The sequence below is a fragment of the Buceros rhinoceros genome, unplaced genomic scaffold (assembly GCF_000710305.1).
Source record: "Buceros rhinoceros silvestris isolate BGI_N320 unplaced genomic scaffold, ASM71030v1 scaffold1027, whole genome shotgun sequence".
Taxonomy (NCBI): domain Eukaryota; kingdom Metazoa; phylum Chordata; class Aves; order Bucerotiformes; family Bucerotidae; genus Buceros; species Buceros rhinoceros.
Genome location: NW_010422557.1, coordinates 57524 through 72648, shown reverse-complemented (window position 1 = coordinate 72648; position 15125 = coordinate 57524). Strand labels below are relative to the sequence as shown.

Here is a 15125-nt window from a genome sequence, read left to right as displayed (position 1 = left end):
CGGTTAGTTCAGATAAATAAAATATATAGCAAGCTGCTTCCCAGTCAGTTCAGACTCTCTGCAGGGAATTGCTTCCCTGTGAAAGATTTCTCCCAGCTTCCTTCTCACTCATCTTCCTTATGAGATAGTTACCCTCCTGCAGTGTGAGGATGTCTTTGTAGCTACCATCTAGAATATCTTCCTTCTGTGTGTTGTTTAAATGGCCTTTTCCCCTTATGTCTTAACACCTACTTCTATTCATTACAAAATTTTATATCCTTCTTAGTAAATGTGACAGCCAGTGTATTACCCACTGTCGACTTTTATTTACTCCGGTAAAGCATTATGGAATACAGTTAGTCTGTGACACTCAGGACACTGCTTAATCGTGCACTGTATTGCCTTGCAGCATGGGACAGTCCAGTGCCTTGAAAGAGGCACTGCCTTTTCCTTGGCTTACATCTTTCCTCAAGTGGATTTTTTCCTGACTTTCCCCGTGGTCAGATTTCCACAAGGTCCCCCAGTGTATCTGATGAGGATAGTGCTTGTCTGCTTGCAAAGGTCTTGTTGTTTTAATTAATTGCTACAAAAGTAAAATATATCTTTTTCTATGTATCTGTATGTATATAAACACAAGAGTTGCTCACATCTCAGGCTGCTTCCCAGATGCTTGATGATTCATGAGACGCCAACCTCCAGAGGCAGAGTTTGGGTTGTCTGTGTTCCCGTGTCTATCTAAACCAGTTAACTCCACAAAATCCCTGTAGAAAACTTCAGATTATACTTTAGCACAAGGGGAGAGAGGTAAGAGAGAATCAGGCTGTTTCAGAGCTCCTGAAGTGACTATTCCAGTGTCAGGTGTAGTGGCTTTACATTTCATCTCATGTGATACACAGAAACAGTATTTATGGCCATTCTCATCACATACGCTTGCTTTGTCTGTGGAAATGACATATCTTCGTACTGTAGTATTTTTATATCTCATTTTACTATGCTGAGCATCGTCTCCCCATGCTTCTCTCCAGCCTTTCCTCTATAATGACTTTATAATTACTGCATTTACTGTGATAGAAATAACAAGTCACTGTGCTCTGAATTTAAGCTTTTTAACGTGTGCAGCTTTCTGTCTCCATTGAGTTCACTCCATCACTCCAGTACTGCAGAGCTGCACCAGCCATTGCATTTCAGCACTGATCCTGGTGGCAGAGCACACCAGTCTGTAGGATTCAGAGTTTAAGGTAGATGAAAACCCATGACAGACCCCTTCTTGGGGTACCAGAATGCTGTTAACATACTTTCTCCATTTGTGTGCTGAGTAAAGTGCACAGGTTTTTTGTTTAGGGGTGTATATCTGAGCATATTTAAGAGATACTGTCCCTAGCACTCTACTCTCAGCAGCTGACAACTCCAGAGTAAAGCCTGTAGTAGCACTGGCTTTTGTTCTGACTTAAGGAATGGTTGTTCCATTCCAAAGTGCAGAATTTGCTTTCATCAAAAGTGTTTTATTTTTATCCCTTTTCTTGGACTTTTTGGACATAGTCCTGTGAAATATCTTGTTCTCTTGGGTATAGTGGGTGTTTCAGAGTCCAGAGATCCTCAGTATTTCAGTAGGAACTCAGTAGTGTTGGCTGCACATTTTGTTTCTTCCAGATTAAGGGGAAAAAACTGCAGAGGTATCTTCTTTTTTTTTATTTATTTTCTTAAGGAAAAAAATTATAATAAAATAAAATAGAAAGCAGACTTGAATGTAGATGTTCCTGATGAAAATTGTAATATAGCAGATAGGTGGGTCATCTTTATTTGCACTGAATTGCCACTTTTCTAATGCAAATTGTTTGGTCAGAACAAACCAAACCAAAACCAGCCAGTTCTGCACTTTGTGAGCTATGGAGTTTAGGGTATGTTTGCTTAGAAACAATGGCTCAGGGTGTGAGAATATTTCATTTTGAATGAAAGCATCTTGGAAAGATGACACAAGTAGATCTTTGGAGATAGTTTTTACAGGAAAACCAGACTTTTATCGTCTAAGTTTTAGGTTGTTTGGAAGGTAGAATTATTACCCTGTCAGAAGGGTACAATGAACTGTTGACACACAACCAGGCTTTGCTTACAGCTACATGCAGGGAGGTATTTACAGAGAGGAAGCAGTGAAAAGCAGCTTGTAAAACAGATGTACTCACCATAAAATTTGTACCATTTCTCTGGGTTCCTGTTTTCCTTCAGCATTTGTGAAACAAATATATTTCTTTTGTATAAAGACCTTAGAAAGGCCTTTATATAAAGACCTTCAGTCAAACATTAGATTTTATTATATTTTAAGAGAGAAAACTCTGATCGCTCTGTGTGACAGATGGCTGGGGCTGGTTGCTTACTTTGGTTTTGTATTTCCAATGTTCATAGACTGGCTTGGTGGGAGAAATTTCTCCCCCATGTGCTCTTCTTCAATAGCTAAATTCAGGAGAATGCACCAGTTTTATTATATTCTGTTGCTTGTGGTGGAACTGGAGGTTGATCTGACATTGACTGGATGTGATGCTCAGTTTAAATTTAGGACACCAGAGTTCGGGTGTTGGCACGAAAGCAAGTGTCCAAGTTCAGTAGAAATTTGGTCAATGCAGTTGGGTGACCGTCTGGGTGTAGCTCCCACTGGGTGTGTCAAGAAGGGGTTCAGCTTGCCCACGTGCAGGTTGCTCCATGGCACAGCCCAGCTTTCATAGGACTTTTGCTGGGGGCTGCTGGATGTGTTGCTGTCCTTGTGGAGGCTAGGCAGGAAATTGTTCTTTGTCTTAAACAGTGTTAGACCTATCTCTCTGTGAGTAACTGAACAGATCCCCACACACCACACGGGACACACAGATAGCTGCCTCACAGGTGGGGCCTCAGATCTGAGTGCGCTAACTGGGAACTGAACCATGCTGTGATCCATGAGTTGCCTTGGAGCCTTCCAATCCTCGACGTTTCACCACGCTGAGGAGGTCAATGACAAAATGCCAGTGCAGCTCTTTGATGCTGGAGCCAGATTCTGGTATCAGTAACAGCTGGACCATGCAAGTGCGTGGTGCAACCAAGACGACATTTTGGCTTTTAAAGAGCTGAGTCTTGCCACAGTTCTTGTTATCCTTGGAGCCAGGGTTCTACAGCAGCTGAGGCTTTACCTCAGTGTAAGTAAACTTTAGGAATAGATGAGTATTCGCTTGGGCAGAAGTCGTGGAATTTTAATTAAAAAAAGACTTGGCTATTTGTCTCGAAGTTACTCAAGTTGGTGGGACAGAGTCTGACTTCAGTTACATTGGTGTAAGTGTGGAGTAACTATTTGTGTTAATGATCCGTTGACAGCCGGTGATTCACACCATATAAATAAAATCAAACTGTGACCTAACCCATTCTTCTTGGGGGAAATACTTCAGCGTAATAAACAAACTTAGACTCACTTGCAGCCACCTTCCTGCAGCCTTTTATTGCTGCTTTTGTTCAGAGGGCATCTCTCCCCAGAGCACAATATTTGGGAACCAGGACTGTTTACCTTTTTTACTTCATTCTGTCTCACTTCATTGTTCTCAAGCTTGCAGCCCTTATTAAAGTTTAAATTCTGTTTGAAAGCCAAAATGGTGAGAATGAAATTATATAATCGATATCAATGTTAAAGTAATGATATATTTATCGTAAAATAGTTTGTACAGTTGAGTACTGTTATTCTTATTGTTTATAGGGGGTTGAATTAAGAGAAAATACACTTTCTATTTAATAATAACTGCTCCTAGACCCACATTTTTATAGACTTTAAATGCAAATAATTTGTGCTGTGTTATAAACTGTTGTGTTTTTTGCCTTCCTGTAACTGGAACAACATACTAATTTCTACAAGTTGTGACTACTAACAGAGAGCAATCACCTCACAGACTTGTACCGAAAAGAAGAGACCATCAGCGTGGCAGGGAACGGCTGCATCCACAGTCCTCGCTTCCCCAGCAGTTACCCCAGGAACCTCCTGCTGACGTGGCGGCTCCAGTCTCCAGAGAGCACCAGGATCCAGCTGGCTTTTGATAATCAGTTTGGACTGGAGGAGCCTGAAAATGATATCTGCAGGTGAGTGGCGAGGGGAAGTTTGCAAAGGTCTCCTTAATACCACTTTCAAGCTTAAGGATGTGGCCAGTGACATGAGACTGCAAACCACGAGCTGTCTGTCTGCTGGGTCTAGGATGGCCATGCTTGGAGGACAGACCTCCAAGGGCCCCTTTCAACTTAAATTGGTCTTTGGGTTTATAAATAATCTAAGGGTCCTGGACTTGAAACCGTTTTGGCAGGTTTTAGTCCTTCTGTAATATTTGAAGCACAAGGCACTTGTATGCTCAAATCCAGCGCTCAACAGTCAGTTACTACTTTAACAGGATTTTGTCCTCTCTCTGCTCTGTCATCTTTCAGCCAGGCAAAAACCGTATTTTTCAGTAGATGGAAGTCTCTGGGAGGTGTGTTCCTCAGATCATTTTTCCTCTTTGTTCTTACTCTTCCTGATACAGTTTCTTTTAAAACCTTTATAAATATAGGTTCACAAACATCAGCGTACTCGGCATACTGATGTATCTAATAAAGTATAACCTACTGTGTCCCAGTTGCTTTGGTTTCCCTTTTTAAGCAAAAGTGACTGTAAGCTCAGTTGATCTGGCTGACTAACCCAGGTGGATAAAGTACTTTGCATTAGAGCAGAGGCGAATCTTGCCAACATTCACTAAAACACTGTAAATCCATGGAGGTTTTGGTTTATATTTCCTTTATTCAGCTGTTTGTTCTGCAGGAGAGAGCAGACTCAGGATTCCCATGTGCTCCAAAAGGCAGGTTGCTGTGATGCTACTTACATAAAACGTTCAAGTCTCAGCTTCCAGCTCTCTGCCTGATCACGTTGTTACTTACACTTTATCTATGCGGAGAACAGGATTGTTAGGATTTCTGCACATCCAGCCTCTGCTTATCTTATCTTCTTCATCAATTAATTTGCATTTATAGGGTTTGGCATCTCTGTGGGGTTTTACAGAGTAGGTTTTTTTTCTTGTTTTACTTTGTTAATTTTCTACATTACCAATAGAAAGAACCATTTCTGCAGGTTTGCTTTCCTTTTAGCAGTAAAAGAATGCAGCCTGAAAATGGCTTTCCTTCCCTGTGCCTTGATGGTCTTGGCAGCTACCGCTCTGCTTTGGTAGTGTTGGTCCAAGATCAGCAGCAGGCAGTAACAACAGTTACCTCCTAGCACCACAAACGCTTTCCCAGATTGAGAACCGACTCCCTACAGAAGCGGCCTGTTAGTATTTACATAGCGGATAAACTATGGCTGACCTTAAATCATTGCAACTTTGAAATAACGGGCTAATTTACTGTGGAAAAAAAGATGAAGTATGCTCTGTCAAGAGCCATTAAAGGTGGTGGAACAGTGAGGGGAAGTCAAGCTGTTACCGGCATTATGGGTCTGGGGACTGGCTTGGAAGACAGTCTTCCTGCTTTTTCCAGAGCAGCTACTTTAGAATGCAGAGAGAAGACAAGACCTTCCATCATCCATTATGTCTATAGAAGCTGGAGAAATATCACATTCTTTTCTGCAATAAAATTTTCCCTGGAGTTCCTGTAAGACCTTTGTTTGCGTAGTCCTACTTCCAGAGTGAGGAATTCCTCGGGCAGACAGCTCGTGATGGCTTTAAGCCTGTTAAGTGCTGTGCGCGTTCAGATTTTCTGCTAATGCTCAGTATGTTTTTCAAAACGGGGTCCTTTCTGCAGCTTGGGTCCCTGACATTGCCTGCAGTGCTGCTTTAGAGAGACAGCTAGGCATGTTTTAATTGAAATGAACGCTGAGAGCTGAGCATGTGCTCGAATGCTGCGGATATTGGACAAGAAACTCAGGACATCTGCACCTTACCTTCCTTTTGTACTTGCTTTTGACCTTATGCTTTTTGTCCCAGAAACTTCCTGGTATTTTCTTTCAATTTTTCATTACTGCTAATTATTGTAATCTGCATACTATTAAGACTGAACTGATTGAAATTCATTCAGGCCAAGGGATGAAAAGGTGTACTTCAGCAGAACGGTTTCAGAAGGAGGAGAAATATTCAAGGTTTTACAGAATTTTCTAGAAGTGCTGTTAGCATTTCCACTGGCAGTTGATAAGAGGCGCTTTTGAAAAGCAATTAAATTAACCAGCCTCTGAGGCTCCTTGGATGCACAGAAACAACCGAGGCTGCACGCACTTCCATGATCATTGCAGCAAAGCCTCTGCTATTGAAAGCAGAAATAATCCCTGAAAGCCCATGGATTTACCCCATTTTTGCTAGCAGTTAGTCTGACTCCTGGCCTCCGGAAGTGGGGAGGCCGGTCAGGACAAATTTCACCGAAGCCTACAAGGTTATGTTATGCTGAAAACTCTGCAACCCGCTGGCTGTCGAGCTGCCTGGGGGTAGCGGTGGAGGCTCGTGCGGGCAGCGTGGAGCTGTGCCCAGGTACCACATCCATCACCATGAGGGAGTGAGTGTGGAGGGTAGAGGAAGGAGCCTGCGACAAGTTTGCCTCCATTTGGAACAGCCTCTGCTGAGTTACAAAAAATGTGTGTTTCAGCAGAGTTTGGGCAGATTTAAGTGATTTGGCGTGGTGAATCTGTTATTTTCTGTTCTGTGTATGTGTAATTTGGGGTTGGTGAATATAAAAGTAGCAGTGCTGATATTCTCAAGCCACATAGTACTTGTGTTTTTTTCACATGGGGTCTCGGCAGAAAAAGAAAAACACGTTTATTATTTCCAGAGCTATTCAGCTGCCACAGCTGGGCAGGAAGGCGGGTGTTTGGCCCACAGACCCAGGGTGGAGAGCAGCATATTGCTAGTAAGAATCAGTTAACAGTCTTAAACTCCCTCTTTGAAGGGAGCACATGCTTTGATAATAAAAACCTTTCCTGGCAGAGGCCTCCAAAGTTTTAAGCCTTAACCGTACCGTGAGGATGGCAGCTCTCTCCATCTCTCCTTGCTTGCACTCAGCCTGCCCCTCTTGTCATCACTTCTCCTTCACTGGCTGCAACGTGTGGGGCCTCATTCCAGCTCCACAGTTACCAAGGGACTGTTTTTCTCATAGAAGTAGTGAGATCACAACTTTATTCTCTGCCTTCCTTATTCCCTGGCTCAATAAATGAACTCAATAAGCGATCCAAGCGAGCAAATACACAGGCTGTGGCAGTGAGTGCTGTCACTGTGTCCTCTCACCCCTGGGGCTTCTGGCAGAGCCCTCTGTGGGCTCAGGGCACCATGAGTGCGGCACGGATGCCTGGCCAAGGTGTGACCTTGCACAGAGCGGGATGGGCTGTTGTTTTCCGCTGGTGACAGCACTGAACGCAAAGAGCCACAGCACGCACATTGCCAGCCTGCCCTTAACTTCTCGAAAGCTTGAAATGAGTCTTTCTAAACCATCTAGCAGGACCACTGTACCTCCTACAAAGAAGGTCCTGAAAAGCACCTTTCAGCAGCATGGGCTGCCCTGTGTCCCTCCAGCATCCCCCTTTGCTCCTGGCACAGCAGCAGCCCAACTCCAGCCCTCTGATGGGCTCAGTAGACAGGATCCAGTGGCTGCTGCTGCAGTGAGTTGGGGAACCATCAGTAAGTACACAAGTGCTTGCGGCTGCTCAGCTTGGGCAGCCTGCCTCGAATAATATTTTATCAGGTCTCTAAATTATTTATCTACCACACAAAATGCAATGGTTATGCTTACTGTGTACTAAGGACATGCAAGTGCTTCTCATTGCTATTTTAATATGGTAGAAACTACTGTCTGTCGTGTTCCAGGAGCCCAAAATTCAGCCATTTGAGCACTCAGGCAGTAGCTTACAGCTTAGTGTGTTTTCTGCTACACAAACATAAAATATTTGGTCTGATGTTTTGCAGTGGGGAACAGGGAGCAGTTGTCTTTGCATCTCCACTTATGCTCCTGTATATTTGCAACCATCTTCTGTAACCAGAGTTAGCAAAAACTAATCCTTCAATCTGGTTCCCAGGTATGATTTTGTGGAAGTGGAAGATATATCAGAGACCAGCACGGTTATACGAGGACGGTGGTGTGGACACAAGGAAGTACCTCCAAGAATAATATCAAGAACAAATCAGATAAAGATAACCTTCAAATCTGATGACTACTTTGTGGCTAAGCCTGGATTCAAGATTTGTTACTCCCTTGTGGTAAGTCACCTAGCTGTGTCATGGGTGACAGACAGGTCGCAGAGTAAAAGAGCATCAGTACTTGAAGACTGTATGGTGTAGCTAACTGCATTGGATCAAAACACTAATTGACTGAAAATATTTTCTTTCCACCAACTACATCAATACAGACCAAAGTATTTTTGACATCCTGACATTAAATATAAAATAAAGTCAAGTCCAGGCCAAGACTGACACTAATAGCGTATTTTAGAAGCACTACTGCTTTCTGCACTGAGGCTGCGCTTAACAAATGCTGCAGCAATAGCAAAGAAATGGCTGCTCTATTAACATTTTCATGTTCATTTGAGGTCAAATCAGAATATCTTGAGGAGTCACAGCTGTGATTCTGGGTTAGATGCAGAGTAAGTTATTCTACATGCGATAAAATTACACGTACAAGACAATGTGCTAAGGCTCAGGCTCTGTTTTTAACCACATATAAACATGCCTCTTTGTATATGCAGTGGCAATAACACTGTGTCATGTACTGTTTTAGTGTGCTCATTGCTCTAAGTAGATTTTGATTCAATAATGTATTTTATTGAATTATTATTTGAATACATTCAAGTAATGTATTCCTTTGTATTGTCCTGATTAATATTATAATGCTTTTGGTGCAGTGTAGCTCGAAAGAGGCAGATTTTGCAAACTTTCAGGAAATGGTAAGCATTAATTTATTATACTGTCTTCATTATATTTTCATATCCATCACACTTCTTATTCCCTTTTTATTCGATCCACTGCTATTTAACAAGAATAAGAAAGCCTGGAATAGCAATCATGCTAATGGTGTGACGGGAGAGATCTCCTGTTTGAGTCATGGCACTTCAACCTCTTGGCTTTGCATGCATGTATGCCTGTGTGTGCTAAAAAGAGTCCACAGACAGCACATTGTCAAGACAACTCTAAAGCTATAGATTGTGCTCCCTTGCATCTAAATTGTTAGGCTTCTAGTGGAGTAAGGCATGCACTGTAAATCCTGAGCTCTAATTTACTCTAATTTGAAGGTAATCTACTAAGACTAAAATTTAGGCAGAACAGTCTTTGAAAGACCACTGGGCATAAAAATGAGTCAGTGAAGCATCCTCTCTTTACACCGATCGTATTTCAGTGCAGCCACAAAAACCCTGCTGCATTTAGCAAGCTTTATTCCAGACCACATACAGCTAGTCTGATAATAGGCTTTCCAAAAATGAATGTTCTCTCTCGTAAGACACTTGACTTTCTGCACTAGAAAGCTTGAAAGAGGGTACTGTGTTTATCTAATTTCAAAACTGTGAGTAAACAGAGAATTTTACAGTCTAGAAGACTGTAAGTCAGAAGAATACGCTCCAAACGCACCCTCTGAATGAAATGCTCTTTTATTTCTGAGAAGAGAATGCACAGGTGATTACTGGCATTTGCGAGATGGGGGATGATCTGTACTTAGCTGGTCTTCACGGTCTGAACTGTCCAACCTAAAACTGCAGGATTAATATTCAGCAGAGTCAGCCCTTACTCAATAGTCCTCACAGTCGCTTGAGCTTGGTTTGTAGATATGCTGAGCACTGCTGACCCCTGAAGGTTGAACTCATTGTGTGTTCGTAGGCAGCAAACCGGGCAGCATTAATGAAGCATGCAAAAACATAGGCATTTTCTATCACATGAAACCTTTACATTGCTTTTTTTCCCCTTTGTAACCTTCTCCAAGACAAGGCTCCTTCTGGGGGCTTTCTTCGAAAACAAGATACGTGCAAATTTTTAACTCCCTTGTTTTTTCTTGTATTTGGAGTTTGGATCTGCATGGCAGTTGTTTATTTGTGTACCAGACTCTGATAGTTTTCCATAGAGAAAATTGAAGCAAGTGATTTGGGGAGTTCGCCTGAGTGTATTGATCAGCTGCTTCTCCTGAGCATGGTGCCAGAATGGCTGGGTGAATTTCTCCCCTTTATGCATGCAGCCAAACAGCTTTGCAGCCTTGCTCTCTGGCCTTCTCATTTATGAATCTTCAAAGAAGTCAGCTGAGTTCACTTCATTTGATGCAGATCAAGTTTTTACTTAGTTCATCACTCTGAGGCACAAACGAGGCACCGCAGAGCTTAGCAGAAACATACTCCATTATCTTCATGAACTTGCATTTTCGTATTAACTTCACATTTCAGTACCATTCAGAGAAACAAAAAGGGATTATTTTTCTAGAGAAGACATAAATCAGACTTGTATCCATGCAATTCACATTTGTCCCTGTAAAACAAGGCATGCAAAGTAAGCAACCCATGTAAAATGAAGGGGCTCGGTCACTCAGGAGAGCAGGATTAGAATTCAAATTGTCACTGGAAAATTAGACTGAAAAGAATACTAGGATGATCTTTAACAGGATAAGGTTGAAAGCCATACGGTTATATGAGAGTAATTAACTCTCCCAATATAAGATAAGGGACAATGAGCAAGGGAGCAGATCTGTGAAATAACGTCTGACCATCCACATGCAGCTTTTAGCAAATTTTGCTTGCCAAGGCTGGCTCCCTGCTGGCTCCCTCCTTTTCCTTTCCCCACTTCCTCTGCCTCTTGGCACCTCTGCTGTCCCCTCTGTGGCTCTGAGAAGTTAGAAAGGGTGGAGGGGGAGGTGTGAGGGTTGTTTTGGAAGGAAGAACATGCTGCTGCACTCCCTGGGGTGGGAGCTCTAGGGTGGACTTGACTCCAGGAGCTTATTGGTGAGTTGAGTGTGCCCCACTGCCTATCTCAAGTTGAATAAGAGTCAGGTGTCCCAGTGTGGCTGGAAACAATCGCTCCTACCCTGTGCTGTCTGTGACAGTGCGGAAGTAGGTAAGTATGTACAGCTGGGAGTTAGTATCTATGGACATTTCCCATCCAGAGCCCCCAGTTGTAGCTGTGCGGTTTGTTGGCTTAGCCTGGGAATCCACAGAGAGAAATGTCTCCCTCGAACATCTTTAAAAACTGTCTTTTCCTTCAAGCTTCACAGACCTAGAGCAAAAATGGTCTGGAGCAAGCCCTGGGCAGCTATTAGGCATGAGCCTCACTTAGCTGCACGTTTGTTTGAAATTCCTCCCTGCTATTATCACTTTCAGTGCTTATTTCTCAAACATTTTCTTTTTTTTTTCTTGATTGAGTTGCCTTAGAAACATTCATTTGTAGTTTAGAAGGTACTGAGGTATTCCAGTCTTTTTTTCCTCACACATTATGTAATTTCTTAATCTAAGGACACAGTGTTTTACAACAAACACTGTGGAAATATATGATACAGAGGAAGATAAGTAGCCTTAAGTTACTTACACAGCTGCTAGAGGGGAGGTAGGCATTGTCATGGGCAAGGGCTGCACACCTTAAAGTAGGTGCTGTGAATATTCCACATTGCCACAAATGCAAAGCATCATTCCACTGCTGCTTGCAGTGCCGTTACCTCAACTGAAGGATCTTGCATGTAGCAATAATTACTAAAAATACTGCATCAATTATTTTGAGACGCAGGAAAGTAAATGAAGTTACGCTGTTACACATGGAAATAATCTGTGCTTGACTGAAGTAATTTTATACAATCCCCTTTTTGCTTCTGAAGTGAAATTCTTCCAATGTCCTAATTCTGGAAGGGAATGTTTTACAAGTATATTAGCATGGCCGTTTAATAAAATAATTTAAGGACTTGTTCAGGAATGTGTTCCAACAATAAAGGTGAAAGTTTTGAATTTAAATTCCCAACCTTGCATCTGATTTCACTTTAATGAGACAACTAGAAAATGTTGGACTCCATTTGCTAATTAAAAACATTAGTTTAAGCTTATTGTAAAAGGCACGTATTTTTTATATGTTTACAATAGTAGATTGTTATTGCCTTACTAATTGTTTTGTTAATACTAAATGAAATCCATATTTTGGAACTTTGACTGAAAACATTATTGAAAACAAGGGCTACAAAAAAGCTAGGAATATCTGTATATATGCAAATATATATGTATGCACATAAGGTTAAAGATGCGAGGTTAAAAAAAGATATAAGGTTAAAAAAGTCTTTACATACACATCTTTTTTTACATATATACACTTATATATGTGCTTATACCTTCCTTTTCTTTATAATATAGTTCATGACTAGGAAACGTCTCATGGCATTAAGAGGAATCTTTACTTAATTTGGGAATTGTAAACCAACAGTCATGGGTACATGGTGCTAAACAGGAGAACATAAGTGCATTTGTCCCAGGATCAACTTATGTGCCAAAATATGCATCAGGGTGTTAGCTCATGAGCAGGTTTTGCTTGTTCAAGGTTACATTTTCTGAATGAAGGAGCCATAAAGAAACTTCTGGCATGGAGGAACTGAGTTTTGATTCATCATGTGCCATTTTACAGAGAAGTAGCTTTCTGCTAAACAGCCAGGCTATAGTCACCACTTATAAGATAAAAAAAAAAAGACCATTGCTCACAAAGTGGGATAAGACACCACAGTCAGTCTAATAAAATTTAATCTCTTTCCAATGCAAAAAATATTGGCCAGTCAAAGTTAGTTCAAATACTAAACTTAAACTCTTTGATACTTTTAAGCTCACAAGAAAACACCAAAAATTCAAAACACAATCAGAAGATGAAAATGGGCAGAATAAGAACCTGATCCTGATCCTTGTGCTCACAGACAGTCACTCTGAATTAAGCCGCTGGCTCCCTGTACTTCACCAGATTGGTTTGCACAAGCAGTGCAGCACCAGACCGCAGTTCTGTTAAATAAGTCCCTAAAGTCCCCTGTAGAAGTTACATGATCACAAAAAGATTCAGTCACCAGCGTGAATACATCATAAAGTCCACAAAGGATGATTAATTCTTTATCACCAGCCACAGAGCTGAATCCAGCCTGGAAGCTGCACGAGTCTTCGCTGCTGTGCTTCTGCTTTAGCTTGTTACTTCTTTCACAGAAAAGACATTTAATTTCTGTCTCGAAGACAAAATATTCTGCCTGAAAACCTGTATAATACATCTCGTGTGACAACAGGCGTGATAATGGTGCATGAATACTCTCCCTGCGTTAGAAAGAATCCCAGTAAATTGCTGGGGGTACAAAAGGAGAGGAATGGTGGGGGGCAGGGGGAATGTCTTCATTAATAAAGTGTGTGAACGTGAAATAGATCTCAGGAGGAAGAAGCAAGAACTTACATGTGGAAACTTTACTAGTTGTGCTTCTGCTACGCTTTCTGATTTCAGTTTTGATTGCCTGTCTGTGCTAGACAGCAAAGATTTTTTATGAATACAACCCATATGCAAAACTCATACCAATCTATGTGATGAAACTTCTGTTTTCTTGAGTTCTGGAAGAAAACTATTTTTCTGTGGTTTTGCTCAAGGCATACCATCCTCATAAAATTACCAGCCAGAGGCTCATCTTTCAGCAGAGAAGTAATTAAGTTCTTTCTAATTAGATAAAACTTACTCCAAATCTTTAACATTCCTTCCCCAACTTTACATAAGCAGAGGATTTACGAGATTATCCATGCACGATTTTTTTTTTTACTTTGAGAGGTGTTACAAAAATTTTCAAAAAGCAACATAAAATGACAGCATATTTAGAAGAGAGATCGTGCCTCAGAGCATTTTTTTATGGGAAGGAGGAATGCTTTCCATTTAATGAAGGTTCCTGAGAATCCAGCAATCCACAATCTGCCGCTTAACTCATTTTACAGGACCTGACCTAACCTATCCTTCAGCAGGCTTTGATGAAGAAAGGATGGTGACATGACAGACGAGCCAAGCAGTGTGGTAAGGCAGGGACGTTCCAGTTCTCAGGTACTCAGAGCAGAACAAAAGATAGTGAAGGATGGAGAAGGAACAAAACTGGGATTCATATAGCTCAGCAATATGGAGACGGAGTGCTTGGACTGAAAAGGCACATCCAGACAAGGCGTTTCACAGCCAGCATTGGCTGCTCCAGGGGCAGCCAAAGTTCCTAATTAAAAGATTCATTCCAACACTTGCATCTAACAAAGCACTATTCCTCCCTCCAACGTTGTATCACACCTTCCAAAACCCCAAACCTTTACTGCCTAATTCCTAAGTCTGGCCCGCTCCATCTCCTCGGGTGAAAACCTTGCAGGTTTTCAAGCCTGAGACTCATCAGCTGAATGTGGCATATAAGTCAGAGAGAGCCTGGGGACTGCAGGCAAAGCTGTGACGCGACCTGGTCAAACACTTCACAGTCAGTTGTCCCAGACTGCATCTTCCCCCAGTTCTCCCTGGACTGGGATCTAGTGGATGAGGGAAGAGCTGTGGATGTTGTCTACCTAGACTTTACTAAAGCTTCTGACATGGTTTCACACAGCATTCTTTTGGTGAAACTGGCTGCTCATGGCTTGGGTGGATGCACTCTTCACTGGATAAAAAACTGGCTGGATGGCCGGGCCCAGAGAGTGGTGGGGAATGGAGTTAATTCTACTTGGCAGCCGGTCACCAGTGGTGTTCCTTAGGGGTCAGTATTTGGGCCTGTTCTCTTTAACATCGGGGCCCAGAGAGTGGTGGGGAATGGAGTTAATTCTACTTGGCAGCCGGTCACCAGTGGTGTTCCTTAGGGGTCAGTATTTGGGCCTGTTCTCTTTAACATCGTTGTCAATGATCTGGATGAGGGGATCGAGTGCACTCAGTAAATTTGCAGATGACACCAAGTTAGGTGGGTGTGTTGATCAGCTTGAAGGTCAGGAGGCTCTAGAGAGGGATCTGGGCAGGTTGGATTGATGGGCTGAGGCAAATAGTGTGAAGTTGAATAAGGCCAAGTGCCGGTTCCTGCACGTGGGCCATAACAACCTCCTGAAACGCTACAGGCTTGGAGAGGAGTGGCTGGAAACTGCCCAGTGGAAAAGGACCTGTGGATGCTGGTTGACATCCATCTGATGATGGGCCGGTGGTGTGCCCAGGTGGCCAAGAAGGCCACTGGCATCCTGGCTTGTATCACAA

The 15125-nt window shown here is 42.2% G+C and overlaps 1 protein-coding gene across 1 annotated transcript in view; it reads left to right on the top strand.

Moving 5' to 3' along the window:
- The window catches only part of PDGFD (platelet derived growth factor D), an 85833-nt gene that overhangs the window by 22037 nt on the left and 48671 nt on the right, over positions 1-15125 (top strand). Inside the window, exons 2-3 of the mRNA XM_010140064.1 lie at positions 3861-4065; positions 7994-8174. Of these exons, the coding sequence (XP_010138366.1) occupies positions 3861-4065; positions 7994-8174 (386 nt within the window). The remainder of the gene's footprint in view (positions 1-3860; positions 4066-7993; positions 8175-15125) is intronic.